At 50.4% G+C, this 21465-nt stretch overlaps 1 protein-coding gene across 1 annotated transcript; it reads right to left on the bottom strand.

The window, feature by feature from the left end:
* Window positions 1-1110: 1110 nt before the first annotated feature.
* Pard6b (par-6 family cell polarity regulator beta) lies at window positions 1111-21077 on the bottom strand. Its single transcript, XM_021153951.3, has 3 exons — window positions 20679-21077; window positions 14479-14701; window positions 1111-3670 (listed from the first exon to the last, which is right to left on the bottom strand). The coding sequence occupies exons 1-3, from the start codon at window positions 20742-20744 to the stop codon at window positions 2844-2846; spliced, it is 1116 nt and encodes a 371-aa protein (XP_021009610.1). The 5' UTR covers window positions 20745-21077; the 3' UTR covers window positions 1111-2843.
* Between the last annotated feature and the right edge of the window lie 388 nt (window positions 21078-21465).

Genomic DNA, 21465 nt, shown 5'->3' on the forward strand with positions numbered 1-21465 from the left:
CAAGGTTAACCTGGGCTACATAGTGAGCTCTCAAAAAACAAACAAACAAACAAAAACAAACCAAGAGGCGGTGTGTGGTGGCACGTGACTTTAATCCCAGCACTCAGGAAGCAGAGGCAGGTGAGTTCAAGGCCAGCCTGGTCACCTATCAAGTTCTAAAACCAGAACACAAACAGGAGGCAAGGCTGTTGGCACGTGCCTGTAATGCCAATACCCAGGAGGGGAGGCAGGAAAAGTCATGAGTTCAAGGTTAGCCTGAGGCTACAGACTTTTTAAAATAACTGCCCTCAGATAAAAAACAAAACAAAAACCCCCTCCCCCCCAACTGAAGTCAAATAACAAAAATCCCAAAGAGAAAAGCAATCACCCTTTGGCGTCTGGGCACAGGCCTGGGAGAGACCAGTCCACTGCAGGCAGGGGCAGCGTCGCAGGCTAACCTAGGCTACATGCAGAGACCCTCCCTGACCCAGTGGGAGAACCAGTTCCTACAAGTTGTCCCAACACCTACATGTACACAAATATACTTCTGTGTGCATACACAAAATACCTTATCTTAATAACACATGTCCTCACTGTGTAGCCTAGGCTGGCCTGGGACTCACAGAGATCTGACTGCCTCTGCCTCTCGAGTGCTGGACATCAAAGGCTGTGCCACTGCACTTGGCCTAAAACTAAAAACCAAACCAAAACAACTAGGGGACGGCCACATGGCCTGCGTCTGTCATCCCAGCTCCGAGAGACCGAGTGCCCCGAGCTGGGGTTCAGCCTGGACAGGTGGGGGATGTGGGGACCGAGGCCTTGGGCTCAGCATAGCCCTGGAAAAGGGTCAAGGGATCAGCGGTGACTCAGTTTCACTCCCTATGCAGTAACTAAGGATGCTTGGCAAATATCCTTACATCCTCTTTTCATGTAATTTCAAACAAGAAAGTAGCCTTTATACAAGTCCGTTTTTATTTGTAAAAAATAATATGTAACTAAAGCTAACTTGATTTTTAAAATCAAAGTTCATTTAGTGATAATGTACATTTTATAATAAAATTGTAGTAAAATACTGACATTTAATAGTTTAAACAAAGTATCATTCATGTAAAAATCATGTTATAGCATGTATGTTATAGCATGTAAAATTTAATTAGAAAATTCATGGTTCACAACAGCACAGCATCTGGTTGACATGGCGGACTTAGGACAGAACAGAATTCACAGTGAGGCTCGACGTTCGGGACAACAGAACTGCACGCTAAGCTGCCGACGCTTAGGCTCCTGTTCTCAGGTGTCTCAAGAACTGAGCCGACGGGACGGGACGGGACGGGACGGGACCTCCACAGCCAAGACTCACTGGCCTCACAGAAGGTCTACTGACATTGACTTCATTAGTACGACTTCATCACTAACGAACACTCTTGTCCTTGAAATTAAAATCAGCGTCAGCAGCTCTGATCTCCGTTTTCAGACAGAAGAGAAATCTGTTTTTCAGTTAAAATTTGTACAAAAGTCAAGCCCTGAAGTATTTCTTCCCCAAGAGAAAGGTTCTATGTTAAAACTCTGTTAAAAAAAGAGAGAGAAAGAGAGAAGAGAGGTAGTATGTGAAATATCTTTACTTACAATGTTGAGCCCATGCACCCCTAAGTTACATATGCCTTCTGTGCCTATGGCTGCCTTCCACTGCAGGGAGCGCAGTGTCTGTCAGAGGGGGAGCGAGGGGGAGCGCTGCTAGCATGCGGTGCCTTGTGAGAGGAGAAACTCAGTGAATTCAACCGTCACAGGCTCACTGCACCCAGCCTCCGCCAGGCGCCTGCAGATAACTCGCTCAGCCAGCGCCCTTCATTGGATCAAGACTTCATTTCTGCCGGCTCTTACTACGAGGAAAAAGTCCTTCAACTCGGAGTCAGTACACACCTATGAGGCACCCACACTCGGCCACCACAAGGTTAAGAAATAAATAACTGTCCCTTCAGAGCCTCGGGCCTCAGGGAAGTCTGAGCCACACACGTGGGTCTCGCTGACTGTCGATGCAACAGGAGGGAGCCAGGTAAGGGAAGACAACTGCGGTCCCCTCATCCCAGATGGAAGCCCAGAAGAGAATAAATAGACTCAAATAATCAGCAGCCCTGCGAGTGGTGTACTTGACACGGGTTTCCCCAAATGTGGGCAGCACCCTAGAATCCCCAGGAAGAAAACTCCGTCTTTTGAATAAAAAGTGCACATCTATATTGTGTGTAAGTCTCTTAACCTGGGGGCATTTTTATCCCATGATCCACACTGTCTGGTACACTGAAGAGTGTGGGAGTCAACTAACTATGCTATCACCCACCCACAAACACACACACACACACACAATGAAATAATCTCCAGTGGACTGGGATGAAGGACTATGGCACCCCGAAACTGTAAAGTTCCAGGGTGACGACAACAGGTGTCGCTCCAGGGCCAGGGGAAAGGCCCCTAGACATGGCCAGCTAAAGTTTTAGAAAATGGGAAGACAGAACAAAAACTGCACATGAAAAAATAATTTGTCACAGTTAACAGAGGAACACTTTAAAAGTCAGAAAACAGGGTCTGGGAATCGAAGAACCGAGGTCCCCAGTGGCTAACAGATGATCAGACTTCACAGAGAGCAAAGAGCAGGCTCTGCAGGCAGGTGGACACTGGCCACCGCAGCTCGGCTCAGGCAGGTCTCAGTTTCAGAGCAGCAGCACCTGCTCCATGTCACGGCAGCCTGCCTCGGCAGACTCCCAGCCCCACTTGTTGTGGAACATCACGGCCTGCAGGTCCACAGTGTCAGTCATGTGTGCACACCAACATTGTTCCTCACACCCTCAAACAGAAAACAACCTGGCGGTTCACAATGTTATGATTGTCCCATCTTCCTCTAAGAGTTTCTGGTCCGGAGCCCGGCTTTCCAGCTCTGTGTCCAGGCTGCCGGGCACAGGCACCAGGCTTGTGTCCTGAGGAGGGGAGAACCCGTTCTGTCCGGACTCAAAGCTGAGCTCGATATGCGTCAGGGACTCCAGGCTCTGGGTGGGGGTGGCCTTCGGGATCTGCTGCGGCTCGCCACTGTCTTCAATGATGATGTCGTCCTCGTCGCTGTCTTGGTCCTCGGGCTCGAAGCTGGCCTCCACCTGCTGTGGGAAGCCCAGGAGGCTGTTGTCAGTGGACTGGCTGGAGCTGCCAGAAGTCCGACTGTTGCGCACCACGTTGTTCCTCTGGTTGGCCGGGCGCACGGTGATGATGAGGTTGCGGCTGTTGGCTATCATCATGTCAGTCACCTGGTCCAGGCTCTTCCCGGACACTTCTATACCGTTGACTTCTAACACCTCATCGTTGACAGCTAGCAGGCCTGTGCTCTGGGCCAGACCCCCAGGGACGAGCCGAGATATGAAGATGCCGGGGACTTTCTCCAAGCCGTGCGGTGTCACCCGGACGCTGGAGCCATCCCGGATGTAGAAGCCCAGCGGCTTCTCTGTGCCGTACTTGTACAGACGGACCCTCCGGTGCGTCTCCGGGAGGATGTCCACGTCGATGATGGATGACACGGGCCGGAAGTCCTGCGGCATGCTGATGACGATGTGAGGCTTCTTCCGGTGGTTGTCGGGACGCAGTACATTGCTCAGCATGTTCTTCTTCCTGATTAGGGTGTCGGTGCCAAAGGCGCTGTAGTCAGCTTCTTCTGCGTGGAGAGAACAGACACGGGATGGTTACAGACCCGCTAAAACACAGCTGCCCACAGCTGCCCACATCTGTCCCAGCTGCCCCAGCAGACCAACACCAGGCAATGCACAGGCTACCTCGACTTGAGTGTCTGCTTACTCAGCCAGACCAGAACTGCACCGGTGACTGCCGTGCCATCAGAAGACACTAGAGGGCCCTCTCACACATCACAAATGTCACTAGCTACTGAACACCTTAACTGGCCAGTGAAATTCTGATAGTCAGTTGTGGCCCACACACCTGTTGTCATCCCCCTGCTCAGGAGCCTAGGGCAAAAGGTAGAAGGATCCCAAGTTCAAGGTCAACCTGAGCTATATCATATCACAAGTTTGGGGCCCCCCTGGACTACATCCTGAAACCCAGTCTCAAAATCTAAAACACACAAAACAACAACAAAATAACCTGGCAAATCTTACAGGCTCACATTCCCTTTCCCCTTTTCTCAGGTGGAGTCTCACTGCTAGGCCGGACTCAGTGTCCCAGGCAGCTGAGACACTGGGGCTATGTGTGTGTGTTATGTCACAACTCCTGGCTACAACTTCAGGTCTCTTCTCACCTTCCTGTACCTGGCACTCAAGGCAATCCTCCTGCCTCAGCCTCTGAAGAGCTGGGATTACAGGATGTACCTCCAATGTTTAGTTTACAAACTCATTTTAAGAAATCAAGCGTGGAGCTGGGCAGTGGTGGCGCATGCCTTTAATCCCAGCACTCGGGAGGCGGAGGCGGAGGCGGAGGCGGAGGCGGAGGCGGAGGCGGAGGCAGAGGCAGAGGCAGGAGGATTTCTGAGTTCGAGGCCAGCCTGGTCTACAGAGTGAGTTCCAGGACAGCCAGAGCTACACATGCAAACCCTGTCTCAGAAAAAAAAAAGTATATATATATATATATATATATATGTCTATATATACATATACATACACACACATATTCACATATACATACACACACACATACACACACACACACACACACACACACACACATCTTAGCAGCACTCGGAGGCAGGGAAAGGAGCTCTGAGTGTGATGTAGAGTGAGGTCCAGGACAGCCTGGGTTACACAGAGAAACCCTATCTTGAAGGAAAAAAACCAAACCTGAGATACAGTCTCACAGTACATGTAGCCATGCTAGAGCAATCCTCCTGCCTCTGCTTCTGCTGTGCTAGGATTAGAATTATCCCAACCTGCCTGCTTAAAACAGCTCCTTTAAATGCATGTTTTCCTGCATTTAATTAGAATACTTCCAATTTTGCATATTTATCACATCCAAAACAAGGACAGGGGAAGGAACACTCATTCCAGGGAATTCAGGAGAGAAAAATGGTTGGGGTGTGGCGGGGGTGGGGTGGGAGCCCTTGCCCTGAACTAGTGAGGCCCTGGGTTCATTTTCTGCTCCAGCAGCTGGAAGGGTGGGCGGGAAGAGGGACAGATCTCCTCCTCAGCACTCACAGCTTCATTACTAAGTGAATGCTTAGCTGGCTTGTCTCTCAGCAAATAAACTCCCTTCAGCCCCATGGGCTCTGACTCTCTCACTCCCTACTCTGGCAGAGGCAGAGAGGTGTGGGATCTTTCGTGTTTTCAACCATGACTGACATCAGCGCTGTGACAGACTGGGGTGCAGGGTGGCAAGGACTCTGCAAACCAGAGCTCCTGCCCCTGTCTCTTAGCTCCCAGCAGATTTCCCTCCATGGTGGAAAGCCTTGTTTTCAGTAAAACTTCCTTTGTTGCTGGTGAGATGGCTCAGTGGCTAGGGTGCTCGCTGCCAAGTCTGGTGACTGGAGTTTGAGCCTCACTACCCGTAAAGCAGAGCCAACGCCTTCAAGTTGTCCTCCGACCTCCAGGTGCCCACTGCTTAAAGTACATGTGTGTATACACACACACACACACACACACACGCACAACATAAAGAAGAGTGATGCCTAGTAGTCACAACAAACACGTGTACTAACTGCACCTGCACTGCAGCTGGACTAATTCCTTGAGCCAGCTGAGTCTGTCACATGCTAGAGACACAGCCCCAGACACCACTGTCACCAGGTGAAGGCAGAAGACACAGGTGGACTATCAGGGAGGAAGGACCAGGAACAGGGTGAATAGCAGGAGGAGAGCTGAAGCCATCTCAGGCTGGCTTGGTTTTCAGGCCTAGAGTCCCAAGGTTCCGGAGGCTCACACACAGGACATCTGAGTTACAGCCCTGGCTGGGCTACACCAGGGACCTTATCTCTGAGAACAAAACAAAAACCTAAACCAACCAGGCAAGCAAAGCCCCAAATCAAAACTCACCAGGAAACAATCAATTAAAGACAAACAATACTTGAGTAATGAGAGTATAGGGCTTGGGACATGGAAGCCGAATCAGGAACCCAAGGCCATACATCCTTAGTTACACAGTGAGGCCAGCCGGGGCGACACGAGACCTTGTCTCCAAAAAACTAAACATCCCATGTGCTCCTTCATCCCCACAGTAACTAGCTGGAGATTGGCTTACAGATAGCCTGGGGCCTACAGAATCCTGCTGCCCCCTCAGTGGACCTGCCCCACAGCCAGGGACCGACACCCATCATTATCTCAGACCCCAGCCCAGGGATGAGGGACATAGAAGAACCGGAGACAGGGAGAGCCCAGGTCTTTACTAGACCAGTAACTTCCAGGTTCCTCCCACAGCTTCCAGGTTCCTCCTGGCACCTCCGGGTATGATGAGTCTGTGGCTCCCCAGGCCACATGAGAAGCCCTAGGGACACCCTGTCTTGCCATCTCTCCACCCGTATCTTCTCACAGAGTCTGCGTCGTGTCCTTAGGCAGAAAGTTGCTTTATAGTCTGGTTTGAGGAATAAATCCATTGAAGCAGGAGGACTTGGCAAAAATCTCGATGAAAGCCGTTAGGCTTAGTTCTTACACTGAACTGTTTATTTCAGAACAACCAAGAGTGGAAGCCTGTGTAACATGTCCAGGGGAATTCCAGACACAAAACAGAGAAGGCCACCAAGCTGCCTCCATGCCTGCCCATGGGAAACCCTACTGAGAAAACCCAAATCTGCATAATTTGGCTTGGCCTAAGACTCCCTCTGAATGCTCGCTCTAAATTCTCAGAAGCACTGCGCGGCACAAAGGCACCTCTGTTCTCCCACCCAGCTAATCAGTTTCCAGCCACTGGGAAAGAAACACGCTGGCAGCAGGCCAGGGGTGTGAGCGTAAAGTGTAAAGGTGACCGTCCAGGAGGGCCCAGCTGGAGGCCAAGGTCACTCACAGAGGCCATGGGAGTCCCCGAGACCCACAGCAAAGCTGACCGAGGCCATCCAGGAACACCTCACGGAGAACTCTGTCCCTCAGCCAACGGTCTCTGCTCGCTGCCCTTGACAAGAATCCACCCAGAAGCTTCTAAACGTCCACCCAGGCAAATGTCTCTCTCACACACAAGCTCCCAGCTTTCCTACAGCACACTCAGATGAGGGCGAGGCAGGGCCCACTGTGATGGCCAGCATCAGAAGGAACGCTGCGGTGAGAACAGCAACCTTGCGAAACAGAAACTTCACAACAGCACAAGCATTCCCAGACAGGCGAACCTAGAGAACCCCAGGTACAGTCGTCAGCAGGCTCAGGAGCTCGTCCAATTGCAAGTTCAGAGGAAGAGAAGGCAGCTAGGCCTGGTGGCATGGGCTGGTAAGGGCAACTAGCTGCACGCAGGCTGAGGCAGGAGGATTGGCTCCAGGAACCAACGTGCTGCTCCTGTCTTTAAAAAAAATAAGGCAGTAGGACGCTGACCTAGCATGAAGCCCTAGGTCCAACCCTAGTGACAAGAGGGTGGCGGTATACACAACACTCATAGCTGAGGTGCTGGGGTGGATGCAGATGGCTTCGAGTTCAAGACCAGCCTGGGCTACACAGCAAGACACTGTATGGTTTTGCTGGGCATTCAGTGTCACCTCTATAACCAACCCTGGGCTACAGAGAGGAGTAAGAAACATTTTTAAAGAAAAACTTATAAAACGCCAGGCCTGTTCGCCAGTCCCTTTCTAATGCACCATGATGAATCAAAAGCTATCCAGAAACTTGGAAAGGATTAAATATTTAAACTTTAGCCAATGTTCAAATGATGCGGACCCCTTTGCTGCTTCCCCATGGAAGAAGCAAGCACACACTGCTTTTCAAACCATTCCTGGGACAACTCTGCAGTGAGCCAGTGGGCACCGGCCTTCACGGAGCTGCGTCCCTACAAGGATGTATAAGGAAAGCCAGACAGTCAGTGTCAGGAGCGTAGGGGACCCAGCGGGGCTGACGGGGGGGGGGGGGGGGGGGGGAGAGGGGGACTTCTCTGTGGAAATGAGGTGTCTCCAGAGATGAGAGGAGCAGGAGCAGGTGACCAGGTAGGAAGGGGAAGAAGGTTCCAGATGCAGAAAGAGTGTTGTGTTTGGGGGAAGAGAATGGGTGCAGAAGTCTGACACACAGGTAAGGAAGGGGCCATGACGGAGGTGCAGACAGGGCTCCAGGGAAGTGCTGTGGGCTAAGGACTTCAGCCTTGGGCTGTGAACCCAGACACGAATCTTATCTGGGTTTTCCAGAAAACTACCTGATGTAGCCTGGAGACAGGTCTCTGCAGGCACCCATGGGCAGGATGTTGACCAGCCTGGGGCAGAGCAGCGGGCGGGGCATACGTGGAAAACACCTTAGGTGTGCTACGGCTCGTGAGTGAGAGCAGGCTGGCTCAGGGGTGGGAGCAAGGCTTCTGTCAGCAGCAACTGGGATCATTCTGTGAATGGCTGTGCTACAGTTTCCGGAGTAAAGCCTTTTATGGCAGTTTCTATACTTCTGGTTTTAGAGGCTGGCCCTGAACTCACTTCCAATCAGGATTACAGGCTGATACCACTACTCCTGCCTTCTGTGAGAAGTAACTGCTGTGTATCCTTGGACTATATTAAAATTAAACCCTGGCTTAGTAAAATGTAACCTTAAATGTAGCTACAAAGTCATGTCCAGTGCCAGGTCAAGGTCTAAGAGCCGACTCTCTGCCAGTTACAGGTGTGTGAGTCACAGAGGCCATGTCCTGAACCGGACCCAGCAGAGGAGGAGGCCCTGCCAGCACCAGTCACACACCCTAGGACACAAACAATGTTGTCTGACACAGACCTCCACCACAGTGAGAAGCCTGAGCACAGGTATGGTTAGCCGCGTTCTAACATGTCCTGGGTCCCAGACTAAGCAGGTCGGTCTGGAAAGACTCCGTTCTACGGGAATGACCGAGTGGCTTTAAGCTGTTTTGAGACAGAGTCTCACAATGTAGACCAGGCTGGCCTGGAACTCGGAGATCCCCTGCCTCTGCCTCCTGGGTGCTGGGATTAGTGTGTGTGAGTAGTGCCTGCAGCCATAACCAACACATTCATTTACTGTGTGTGCACATGTGTGTACACGTGTGTGTACACGCGTGTGTGCCAGGGCATGGAAGTGGGGGTCAGGTCAGTTCTCTCCTGATTCCTTGGGTTCCCACTGAGCCATGTTGCTGGCTCACAGGGAAATACTGGTGCTAAGTCCCCAGGCTGCTGTCCCGGACCCAGGCAGGTTTTAAAGCAATCTTCAGCCTTTCTAACCTGTCTGGTGCACAGTCACAGGGTAGAGGACAGAGGACAGTGCCTGTCCCCCTGACCTGGCCACAGCAGGAGACACTCCACCCCAAGAAAGGAGCTGAAAACCCTCTGTGAAAATCATTTTTCAGGTATCAGGTTTTTGTTTTGTTTTGGCTCCCATGATAACAGCCCAAGAAACAGTATGGCATTTTTTCTCCTAACAGAAAATTGCTCTAAAACCACTTTTCAAAGCGTGCTGAGTGTGAGAGCTGGTTGCCCAGGCGTCGGCTGGGAGTGTCCACGCTCAAGCACCGCCTCTCAACAACCAGAATCTTCATTCGGAAGCACAGCAGATTCTAAACACCACCGTTTTTAAACTTTAATGGCTTTGGTTTAGTGTTTGAAAAAAGTCACAAGGGGATGAGGGTACAGCTCAGGGCATGGTGTCTGCCTGGCACCAAGAGGCCGTAGTTTCAAAACCAAGGTGCACCACAAAAGAGAAAAGGCAAAGCTAACAGCTAAAAATACAGGCTGAGGCCCTGATTTAATCCCAGCACACAGGAAGCCGAGGTACGAATGTCTCTGAGTTCAAGGCCAGCCTGGTTTATGAAGCAAGTTAGCAAGTTCCAGGCTGGCCAGGGCTGCCAGGGCTGCACGGTGAGACCCTGTCTCCAAACAAAACAAGACAACAAATCAGAAAACAGACTCAGACTGCTGTGGTTCCAAAGTGAGACGCATAGGCCGTAACCAGGCTCTCTGGGCTTCTCCGGGGCCTCAGACAAAAAACAGCCTTTTGCCTGAGCCTCTGTTGCTTTAAGAAAATGTTCAATCCAAATTAGAATGGTGTGTGCTATCTCTGACTTTGATGTAGGACCTGGTGGCCAACAGCACATAAACAAACCAGAAAGCCTAGGCCTATGACGAGATCTACAAAGAAAACTGGCCAGAGGCAGAGAGCAGGGAGTTCCTAGTTTGCAGGGCAGAATGAGGCGCTTCACAGGCGGGTGTAAAGGGATGGGTGCTTGGTGCTGGACCGTCTGGCCAATCGGTTCACACAGGACCCTATTAGCTGGAGTGGAAGCCATCACACACGTTTCAAGCAACAGCTGATAGGATGACCTCTTTCTAATTCTCACTAAAGCCATAATATATTGCAGATATGTATGCATGTTAGTCACGTTCACACTTTGTGTCTGCGTGCCATGGAGCACGTGGTGTGGAGGCCAGAAGACAGCCTATGTTTCCTTCTCCCACCTCGTTGGGCCCTGGGGAATCACACTGAGGTCACCAGTCTTGGTGGTAAGCTCTGTGACTCCCTGAGCCAGCTCACTAGTTCTCAGTATGCATTTGAGGGTAACCTGGAACTCTGTAGCCCAGGGTACCCACCATCTAACTCTCCATCCTCCTCCCTCCAGCTCCTGAGTGTTATGATTACAAGACACACACACATACACACATCCATAATACATACTTATCTTACATTTATTCGCCTGTGTGTGCACACACATGCCACGACACTAGGAGGGAAGAGAGGAAACTTTAGAAATCAGTTCTTTCCTTCTACCATGTGTATCCTGGGGACAGAAGAACTTAGGCTGTCAGGCTCGGTGGCAGGAGCTCTTATTTGTTGAGCCATCTCTCCAGCCCCAAAGTCTTTTAAACAGTAAAAATCTGCCAGGGTGGTGGTGCAAGTCCTTAATCTCAGCACCTGGGAGATGGTGCCATGCCATAAGCCCCTCTCCCCTAACAAAACAAATAAATATAAAAAAAGTATACACTGACACAGATATAAATGTCAGTAATAACAATGAATCTCTGTGAGTTTGAGGTTTACAGTGAGCTCCAGGATAGCCAGGGCTACATAATGAGATTCCTGTTTAAAAAAAAAAAATGCAATAAAATATTTTTAAGCCGGGCGTGGTGGCGCACGCCTTTAATCCTAGCACTCGGGAGGCAGAGGCAGGCGGATTTCTGAGTTCAAGGCCAGCTTGGTCTACAAAGTGAGTTCCAGGACAGCCAGGGCTACACAGAGAAACCCTGTCTCGGAAAAAAAAAAAAATTTTTAAATTCTGTGTGGGGCTTGTGGGTAATGGCACACAAGTGGAGGTCAGAAGGCTTGGTTCTCTTTCTACCCTGTGGGTTCCAGGCTGTCATGCTTACTGGCTCCCTACATCAAATTCTAAGCACTGATCATTTTCCTGGACATTCTACTGTTATCACACAGAGAACCTGTGTCCTTACATTAACGAGCTCCTAAGCCCCGATGCCTACAAAGCTGGCTGTGGTGGCACCAGCCTGTATCTCAGTACTCAGAAGGCTGGGAGGGCTACAGTATGAGCTACAAAAGGAGTTTCAAGGGCTGGAGAGATGGCTCGGCCGTTAAAGGCTAGGCTCACAACAAAATGAGTTTCAAAACAAAAAGCAAGTGAAAAAAAGGACAACACCCAGCGGAGCTGTAACATAATGAAGTGAAACTCGGGTGACACTGGCAGCAGGACTGTGAGCTACAAGGGAGGACCCCAACACCACGCTGTAGGGGTGCAGCTTACAAAGCTTTTCCCAGCCAACATCGAGGTTCACCTGTAATCCCTGAATGTGAGGAGGGCAGAGGGGCAGGAAAAATGTACGCTTCAGGCCAGTCTGGGCTACAGGTAAGACCCTGTCTCAAGGACCCACAACAAGGCCAGGAGACGTGGTACAACTGGTGGAGGTGTTTGCTGCCAAGCCTGCTTCTCTCTGTGTGTCCTTGTCCATTCCCAGAACCCACAGAGGATAAGGAATTACTTCATGTGTTGTCCTTTTACCTCCACAAGTGAGACCTGCTCTCTAGTTCTGCTGTTCTTACGGCTTTTATGTTGCTTTGCTGTCTTTTTGAAATAAGATCTTGTTATAGAGCCCAGGCTAGCCTCAAACTCACAGTACTCTGCCTGCCTTGGGCTCTTGGGCTGAGATGACAGATGTGAGCCACTGAGTACAGCAGTCATGTTTCTGGGGCCCAGATCTCTAAAGCTCCACCCTCAACCCAAGACTACACTTCTAATCCCCACGGGTGGTCAATTCCGAGGACTACTGAGTAATCTGTTAAGCCTAGGATCAAGTCTGTCACTCCCCAGCAACCCCAGCCCTCTGCTGGATTCGGATATATATGGTTATGGTGCTCAAAACCCCAGCTGTGCTCTGCTGTGCCCTCGCTGTCAGCCTGCTCCCGTCTCTCCTCTCTGCCACCTATACTGGCTCTCCACACTAATTTTGTGAGCAGACAACAGGGCCTCTTGCACTCAGTCTCTGCACAGTGTATGTGCCTGCTGAGGAGCCCACCACCCACTAATGGGAACTTGCGACCATTAGCACTAACTTGCTCAGAACAGACGGCAGCCCATCAGCAGATGAGACTGCCTGACTTCTGCTTCTCCAAACCCAGAAAAACGAAGAAAACAGGGTCCGGTATGTTAGGGCTCTGGGGGTGGCTAATGCCCACCCTCCTCTCCTTCAAGCTGCTACCTCGGTTGTTCGGAAAACCACAAGGTCTTTATCACACTCTGGGCTTTGCAAACCTTCCCTTTACTAAATAGAAAGGACCAACCGACAGGACAGGGCTGTCTGTCCTTCCAGCTACAGTCTCTCTGTGGCTCCCACTCTGTCTCCCACACAGGGCAGGGCAGTCTTAGGTTTTAGGACTCAAGACACTTTCTGAGAGACAATATTTACAGTCCCCAGAGTCATCCTTCCCTTCTCATTTCCTAGCTAGTTTTATATTTAGACTACTTCTGTGAATTAAAAAAATATTCTAGGGCTGGAAAGATGGCTCAGCAGTTAAGAGCACCGACTGTTCTTCTAAAGGTCCTGAGTTCAATTCCCAGAAACCACATGGTGGCTCACAACCATCTGTAATGGGATTTGATGCCCTGTTCTGGTGTGTCTGAAGAGAGTGACAGTGTACTCATATGCATAAAATAAATAAATCTTTATAAAAAAAAAAAAAAAAGGGCTGGAGAGATGGCTTGGCTCAGTGGTTAAGAGCACTGACTGCTCTTCCAAAGGTCGTGAGTTCAAATCCCAGCAACCACATGGTGGCTCACAACCATCCGTAATGAGATCTGATGCCCTCTTCTGGTGTGTCTGAAGACAGCTACAGTGTAGTTAGATATAATAATAAATCTTTTTTTAAAAAAAAAGAAAACTAAAATGGAAAAGAAACAAAGATTTTGCTACCACTCAGAGCTGGCCCTGCCCTCCTCAGCGTGTCCAGGAAGTGACGTGGCAGGCAGCACAGCTCCTCCAGACAGAGGAACAGACCAGGGAGTGGGCAGCCTCCTCCCGCTCCTGAGTGTGAGGCTGCTACACTCACTCTTTCCCGTCAGCCCAACAATGAAGGCTTTCTTTTCTTTTTTTTTCTTTTTTTTTTTTTTTAAGATTTATTGATTTATTTTATATATTCACCATTGCTGTCTTCAGACACACCAGAAGAGGGCATCGGATCCCATTACCGATGGTTGTGAGCCACCATGTGGTTGCTGGGAATTGAACTTAGGACCTCTGGAAGAACAGTCAGTGCTCTTAACTACTGAGCCATCTCTCCAGCCCCAATGAAGACTTTCTAATTCCCTAATTTTGACTTTTGAAAAAGCTTAAGAAGAGGGGGCTGGCAAGATGGCTCAGTGGTAAAGAGCACTGGCTTGTTCTTTCAGAGTGCACAGATTTGATTCCCAGCACCCACATGGCAGTTCACAAATTTCCGCAACTCCAGTTCCAGGGGATCTGACACCTCTGGCTTCTGAGAATACCTGTACACGTGTGCAGAACCAAACACACACGCACACACACACTCTCACCCTCTGTCTCTGTCTGTCTGTCTCTGTCTGTCTGTCTGTCTCTCTCTCTCTCTCTCACACACACACACACACACACACACACAATTTAAAAACAACACTCTAAGAAGGACAGCCAGTGGCAGGATGGTTCTGCAGCTCGAAGCACTGCTGCCTGCCTCCTGCAAGCTGTTCTCTAACCTCTACAGGACTGTCTTTGTCTCGACTGTGGTTAAAAACACAGATGTTTCTCCCATACTTTCAGAAAGCTTAGACATGAATGAAGCCTGCGACAGACATAGTGCTTTCGCGTCTTGTACTATCTGAGGTAAGACTTGCACAAGAGGCAGGTGCATTATGTCACACAAGCCTCCCCCAACCCCCTACTCCTACAAAGGCACTCACCCTTCTTCTGTATAAAAATCCTGAGCAGTGGATTGGCGGTGGACACCGCCTTGTGGTAGTTGTCATCGTTATTTATGGGCAGCAGGTCCCCATGGATATCTGCGTAGCCCACCAACACGTCGACATTGGGGATCTTGTGAACATGTTGCAGCAGTCCGTAAAACTCCTCAAATTTTCCAGGCTTAGATCTTTCCAGTGAAAACCGACGAAACTCAGCTCCAAACTAGGAATATAACAAACACATTAGAAGGCAGAGAGTTAGCCAGCTGTGATGGCACATGCTTTAATCCCACTTGGGAGGCAGAGGCAAGAGGATCTCTGTGAATCTGAGGCCACAGAAAGCCCTGTGGTGAACCTCACTGCCAGGAGCAGGAGGGGAAGAAGTACTGGAGGAGCCACTGCTACAACCCCATCCCCTCTGTGCCTGGGTCTCCCGTGCCAGCCCTGCATCAGTTCATCTCCAAGCCTGTCTGACACCAGAGGCATTCACAGGCCTAACTTCCTATCACTGTAGTAACAGCCCCCATAAAATGAATCATCTTTCATGGGCTGTAAGAGTCACATCTAAGTGTATCAGGAGGACTTTGAGCTTCTTGTCATGAAATGAGTGATGTCACCGTGTAAGGAATATGCTTAAAGACAGGAAAGAAGGGTCTGCCCCATGTTCATGTTCGGGAAAAAAAACTGCGTATTAATACATCAGCTCTGATCCTGCCTGATCTGGTTAAGGAACACGTCTGTGTTCTGGGACGAGGAGGCTGGCCTGCTTCAAAAGCTCAGCAATTAGAGGGTGAGGAGAATAATGGCCTCTGGGAGGCAGGAGATCACAGGACAGGCAGGAAGCACCCTCTGTCATTCCCATCTACCTCCCAGGTCCCTCAAGGCCACACATTAAACTCCCTGTGGGACTAGAGTGGCACACTCTCAAATGGGGACCCTAAGAGAGGTTCATCTACCTTCTTCAAAAAGTGTCTCGTCCCGAGTCACTGGGGAAACAGCATAGTAAATGCTCAGTTAAATGCCAGGCGCTGGGCTGATGGCTCAGCGGTCACGAGTGTGTGCCGCTTCTGCAGGGAACAACTGGGTTCAGTTCTCAGTACCCACAAGGTGGCTCACAAACACTGCAGGCCCAGGGATCTAATGCTCTCGTCTGACCTCCAAGAGCACCAAACAGAACACATGGTACACGTACATGCACGCAGGCAAAACACTGATACACAGTAAACAGAGGGGAAGAAAGACGGGAGGGGGGAGATTTGCTCATCCACGGGGTGGGGTGGTTAAGCTCCTATTGCTTGTTTTGTTTTGTTTTGAGGCTAGAGCTATAGCTTAGTGGTAGGATATGAACTTTGCATTTGCAAGGCTCTTGGTCCAGAACCAAAAAAAAAAAAAAAAGTGTAACTGTTCGCCAAACACGTTTGACTGCCAGACCCGTTTTCTGTATAAATTCCAAGGATAGCCAGGAGACACGAATGTTCCACAGAACAGCAGGTGCCAGGCAGAGAAAGGCCCTTCTCCCAATCGGCATTCACAACCAACAGCAACCCCGGGCACCCAGCCATCAAGCCTTCTCTCTACCTATGGCTGGCCCTCCTCTTGCAAGCACTCTTCTGCTATACCATTTGACATTAGAACAAAACTCACTGGCCACTTCTAACTCTTAACAAATTCGAAGTTTCCAAAACATACATATACCTGAGACATAAACACTAACATTTGTCAGGAAAATCAGGTGACTCATATTTAAAGTTCTCAAAAAGTTAGTCACACCTACATACTTCAGAGTAAATAAAACCCAGGAACACCCTTCATATCAGTCAGTTAGGTGATGTTATCAAAGGCAGTTTCTCCTCCATTTTCTGCAGGCTGGACGTTCTCCCCGCACAGCCACAGTCCACACAGTGCAGGCTGACTCACGCCAGGCTATCACCCCCTCCTCTGGAGTCTGAATGGGAAGACACCGAATGACTTATTTAACCCGTTAAGTTTCCCTAAAGCTTCTGCATGCATGCAATTCTTTAATATTTTCTTCTCTGGCTTAAATATTTAGATATTAACAGTAGATTGTGCCCAACCCCCAGTGCTGGCAAAAGGTGAGGCGGGACTGGGTCACTTTTTGCAGCACAGTATGATTATAAGGACTTTTTAAGACATGAGGAAAAATTAGATAGAGATCAAACGAACCCAATCAACGATTATCCACCATGTGATTTTTCTGGCTTGAAATCCAGATGTATAAGGACTTGTTTCTTAGCATCTGTTGGCATATTCTAGAACTTGGGTTTTGGAGGGAAGGGGAAAGGACCTTGGTCCTACGGAAGAGCGGTCTGTGCTCGGAACCACTGAGGCATCTTCCATCCCTACTTTTGGTTTGTTTGGTAGGCTCTCCCTGTGTCGCCTTAGCTGCCCTTGAGCTTGCACTGAGAGCTGGGATCACAGTGTGTGTGTGTGTGTGTGTGTGTGTGTATGTGTGTGTGCAGTACAGTTGATATTGCATTTGCCCATGAGTAGCAATTAGGAAGTGGTGTGTCCCCAGACTGTTGCGAGGCTGTGGGGCCAGTGTCTTGGCTATGGTGAAGATGCAACCAGGCCTGAGTATGGCGGTCAAGCTCCACTGTAGTAGCCCCTGCCCTTGAGACCAAGGTTACCTAAGGACATCAAAATGATTACAGAGAACTTTCTGGAGAAACAATCAGGAAGATAAATCAGTTACCAAAGAAATCACCCAGCTGCTGGCATCACACCTCTAACTAGAACCTTATTTACACTCTCCATTATTCCTCCTATCTGTACCACGGCTCCCTTCCCAGAGCAAAGACGATAAAGTGGACACTATTGTTTCTTTCTTTCTTTCTCTTTTCAAGATAGACAGGGTTTCTCTATGTAGTCCTGGCAGACCTGGAACTCAGAAATCCTCCTGCCTCTGCCTCTACATCCTGGGGTTGAAGGTGTGTGCCGGATGACGCTACTGTTGCTATGAAGGAGAGCCTACCCATGACCTGCACACTACCCAGTTCTGGTTAGGATCGCTTAACTGTGATACTGCAGAACTGATCCTGGACCAGCAGATGGTTCAGTAGGTAAGTGCTTGCTGCCAAGCCTCAGAACCTGAATCCAATCTCCAAGACCCACACGGTGGTGAGAAGCAATTTCCTAAGGCTGTCCTCTGACCTCTCCACTCCCACTTCGGAACCTGCGAATCCCCACACGCTCATCACGCCAAGTAAATGATCAGAACATATTGGAAATTTAAGGGAGTTTTTACCATTCACATAGCATAAACTGAAATTATTTTTTATAAACCTGAGCTAAGGTAAGACTAGCAACACATGACTTTACTCCCAAGAGGCAGCCGGATCTCTGAGTTCAAGACCAGCCTGGTCTACATGAGTTCTAGAACAGCCAGGGCTATGTAGAGACCCTGTCTTAAAAACAACAACAATAGGGGGCTGGAGAGATGGCTCAGTGGTTAAGACCACTGACTACTCTTCCAGAGGCCCTGAGTTCAATTCCCAGCAACCACATGGTGGCTCACAACCATTGGTAATGGAATCTGATGCCCTCTTCTGGTAGGTCTGAAGACAGCTACAATGTACTCATATAAATAATAAACAAAACTTTATAACAAAAGAACATGCACTGCTCTTCCAGAGGACCCAAGTTTAGTTTCCACCCATGTCTGGTAGCTCACAAGCACCTGTAATTTCAGTCAGTTGAGCTGACGTCCTCTTCTGGACTCTTGTTGGCACCTGCACTCATGCACACACATAAATGTACTCTAGGACAGTCAGGGCTACATGGAAGGAGGGGAAAGGGTGGGAGTGGGGGTGGGGAGTGGGGGGAAGCCATCTCAAAACCCCACAAAGCAGGGTGAACAAACTCTGGCCTATGCTGTCTGTCTGTCAGTCGTTAACAGACACACAGCATGGCAGCAACACACACACAGCATGGCAGCATTTCCCGAGTGTATCTTCTGACCGCCCTGCTTCTGTTTAGGGGAGGGCTTACACTAGAAGTATGGTATGGCAGCTGAGATAGAAACCACACACCTTGGACAGAACTATGTAAAATATTCAAAAATCAGTAGATGGAAAAGGAAAACAAAAAGCTTGAAGTTCCAGTCCACAAGAGCTCGGTTTCCTTCCACCAGAGACCCACTCCTATCTAACTTATTGGCACACCTAGAATCTCTACTCATTTTTTTTAAATGATTAAAAAAAAATGTAAAGACTCAATACCAAGGTCAGGACCATAAAACTGAGTGTTGGATTTATGCAGCATCACAAGTGGTTTTCTTTCCTCACCTCAAGTCCCACAAGCCAAACTACAAAGAGATGCCGGGAGAAAGTTCGTGTGCTGACAGCTACAAATGGCTAGAGAAAAAGACGGACATTTCTGGAGTCAGTCATCTCCCTATACTAACAAGTCACTTTATTTGCTGTTATGCAGAATCCAGCCAGGAAGGGTGTGTTCCTTAAACTATCATACAGTTTTATTCTAAAACAATTATGTGTATACCTGCAGCTCCGTCTATGTATGTCATGTGTAGGTGCCGTGGGAAGCCAGAACACCAGATGTTCTGGAGCTAGAGAGAAGGCTCAGTGGTTAAATGCAACACAGCTCACCCAGAGGCTTTGAGTTTGGGTCCCAGCACCCACAAGGTGGCTCACTATTTTAACTCCAGGTCCAGGGGATCCAACTTGACTCCCTCTGGGATTCGGACTTCCTAGAGGACCAGGCATTCAGGTGGTACACAGACATAGATGCAGGCACTTATACACATAAAATAGTAAATTTAAAGAAAGTTACAGGTGTGTGTTATTTGGCAGGGGTACGGAGAACTGAGCTTGGGTGTCCTGCAAGAGCAGTTTACATTCATAAATGCAGTGCCATCTCTCTAACACCAACAGTCCTGTTATTATTACACAGATCTGTGTTCCAATCTAGTTCCTATCTGATATATAAATTCCTCCCACTCCTCCATTAAGACTGTGTCTGGAACTCTCTAGTTTTAGTCTCAATAGTTAGAGGAGATTACAAACAAAACAACAAAGCAAAAAAAAGAAAAAAGAAAAAAGAAAACAAACAAACAACCCCCCCCCCCCAAATTAAAAGCAAATGTAGATCTGTGATTCTTAGTTACAGAACTTTGCTCTCAAGCCCAGGAAGCCCTGGAACCACAAAGGCTCCAGGTAGCTTTCCTCATTCACCCCACTCCCCAGACCGACATTCCCCCAGGGGTCCCTTAACCACCACGCTTCTTATTTTTGCAGTAGGTGCTCGATACACCGCTCCTTCTGTGTGTCTAGCCACAATTTTGTTCTAAATTCTCACGGTCAGCAATGCCCTCTACCACCGTTTTACAAGTTGCTCAGTAAAAAGCCATCGGCAAGACCTGGTCCTACAGCCGAGTTTGGGGGAAGTCACACCCTTTAAAAGCAGGTTTTCTTATCATTTCAGAACTCACAGAGAACCAGGCTACATAATCCTGCCCCTCCTGGCTGTTCAAAGTCAGGAGAAGCTTGGCGACATGTTCCGGTGGCTACGGATCACCTTCACATTCCATCTGAAAAGCCCCTTTTGGAAGAAGGCATTCTCCAGCTAATCCCCACGGGCTACTCTGCTCACCGGGCCTTGGGATTGAGGAATCCCACGGACACTGAAGTCACTAACAGAAGACTGGCAGACCCGCCAAGGGGGAAAGCATTCCGAATGAAGAGTCGGAATGAAAACAGCAGCGTCTCAAATTGTCAAGCGCAGCACCAGAGTAAGGCGATAGCGCTAATTTCATAGATTAGACGCATACCAAAGTTAGGGCTGGAAAAAGAACTCTCCTCCTCTCGATGTACCCCCGAGCCCCAAGAAAAGGTTATACGAGAAGACAACAAGGTGTTCCGAAAGCCTCTGGCTCGTGCCCGGGGTGAAGGGATCCCCCAAAGCTATCCCATCACCTTGCACTGGAGCGGTCCCCATCCCACCCTAAAAGCAAGGCGGGAATATGAAGGATAGAAAACAGGGGCTGTGCTGCGCAGCAGCCGCAAACGCCTCTCCATCGCCGCGCTCCACCAAGTTTCTCTCCTACGTGCTTCGGCCAGCAGCTCGCCCTCCGCCCGCGTTCCCACAGGGGTAGCCGAGGTCCACCATCCCGCCACCCTGCGTCCTCACGGGGCAGCCCCGCGTCGCCCCGCCCGGCCGCGCACCTTGCTCTTCACCTCCATGGTGCCCAGGCAGCCGCTGCTCGCCCCGTGCCGGTGGCCGCGGTTCATGCTGAGTGCCGGGCCGCCGGCGGCCTCGTCGGGGGCCGGCCCTCGGGAGCGCGGGCGGCGGGGCCGCGGAGCGCGGGCTCGGGACTCGAAGCGCCGCACGGCGCCTCGTCACGGCACCTGCTGAGGTCCTCCCCGCAGCGCAGTGCCGGCTGCTCCGCGGCGGCCTGAGGGTCGGACTGCCAGTGCAGCAGGCGGGGACACCGGTCCCTCCCAGCGAGGCTCGGGGGCGGCGGCGGCGGCGGCCGCGGCGGTGAGGAGAGGGCGGAGCACAGCCCTACAGCCGCCGCAGCCTCCCTTATCCGCTGCCTCCCCCGCGGCCGCGCGCGCGCGCGCTCGTGCACCGAGCTGGGCCGCGGCCGCGGCACGTGCGCGCGCTCACCTGCAGCCTCGGCGCGCGGCTCGCGCTCCGCCCACACCCTATGGGAAGCGCGCACCTGCGCCCGCGGCGTCAGCCAATCGGCACGCAGCCTGCGGGGCTCGCGCGGTCCGTGGGCGGGCCTCGTGGTTGGGGAGCCCCGCCTACAGCCCTCGCGATTGGTCCTGCCTTGCGAGGGAGGGGCGGGATCACCTGAAGCTCTGGGGCCTCTCTGGATTGAGCCGGGGGAGCAGCAGGACGCATGCGCCGGCTGTAAGAGTTTCCGCCCGGAGAAGGCTATGGGGAAGGCCGGCCGGAAGCGCGAGCGCACCTGGACTGCCGTGCAGGAGGGTGTGTATTTTGCGC

This window comes from Mus caroli, unplaced genomic scaffold (genome assembly GCF_978045245.1).
Source record: "Mus caroli unplaced genomic scaffold, Mus_caroli_1 scaffold_2, whole genome shotgun sequence".
NCBI classification, from domain to species: Eukaryota; Metazoa; Chordata; class Mammalia; order Rodentia; family Muridae; genus Mus; species Mus caroli.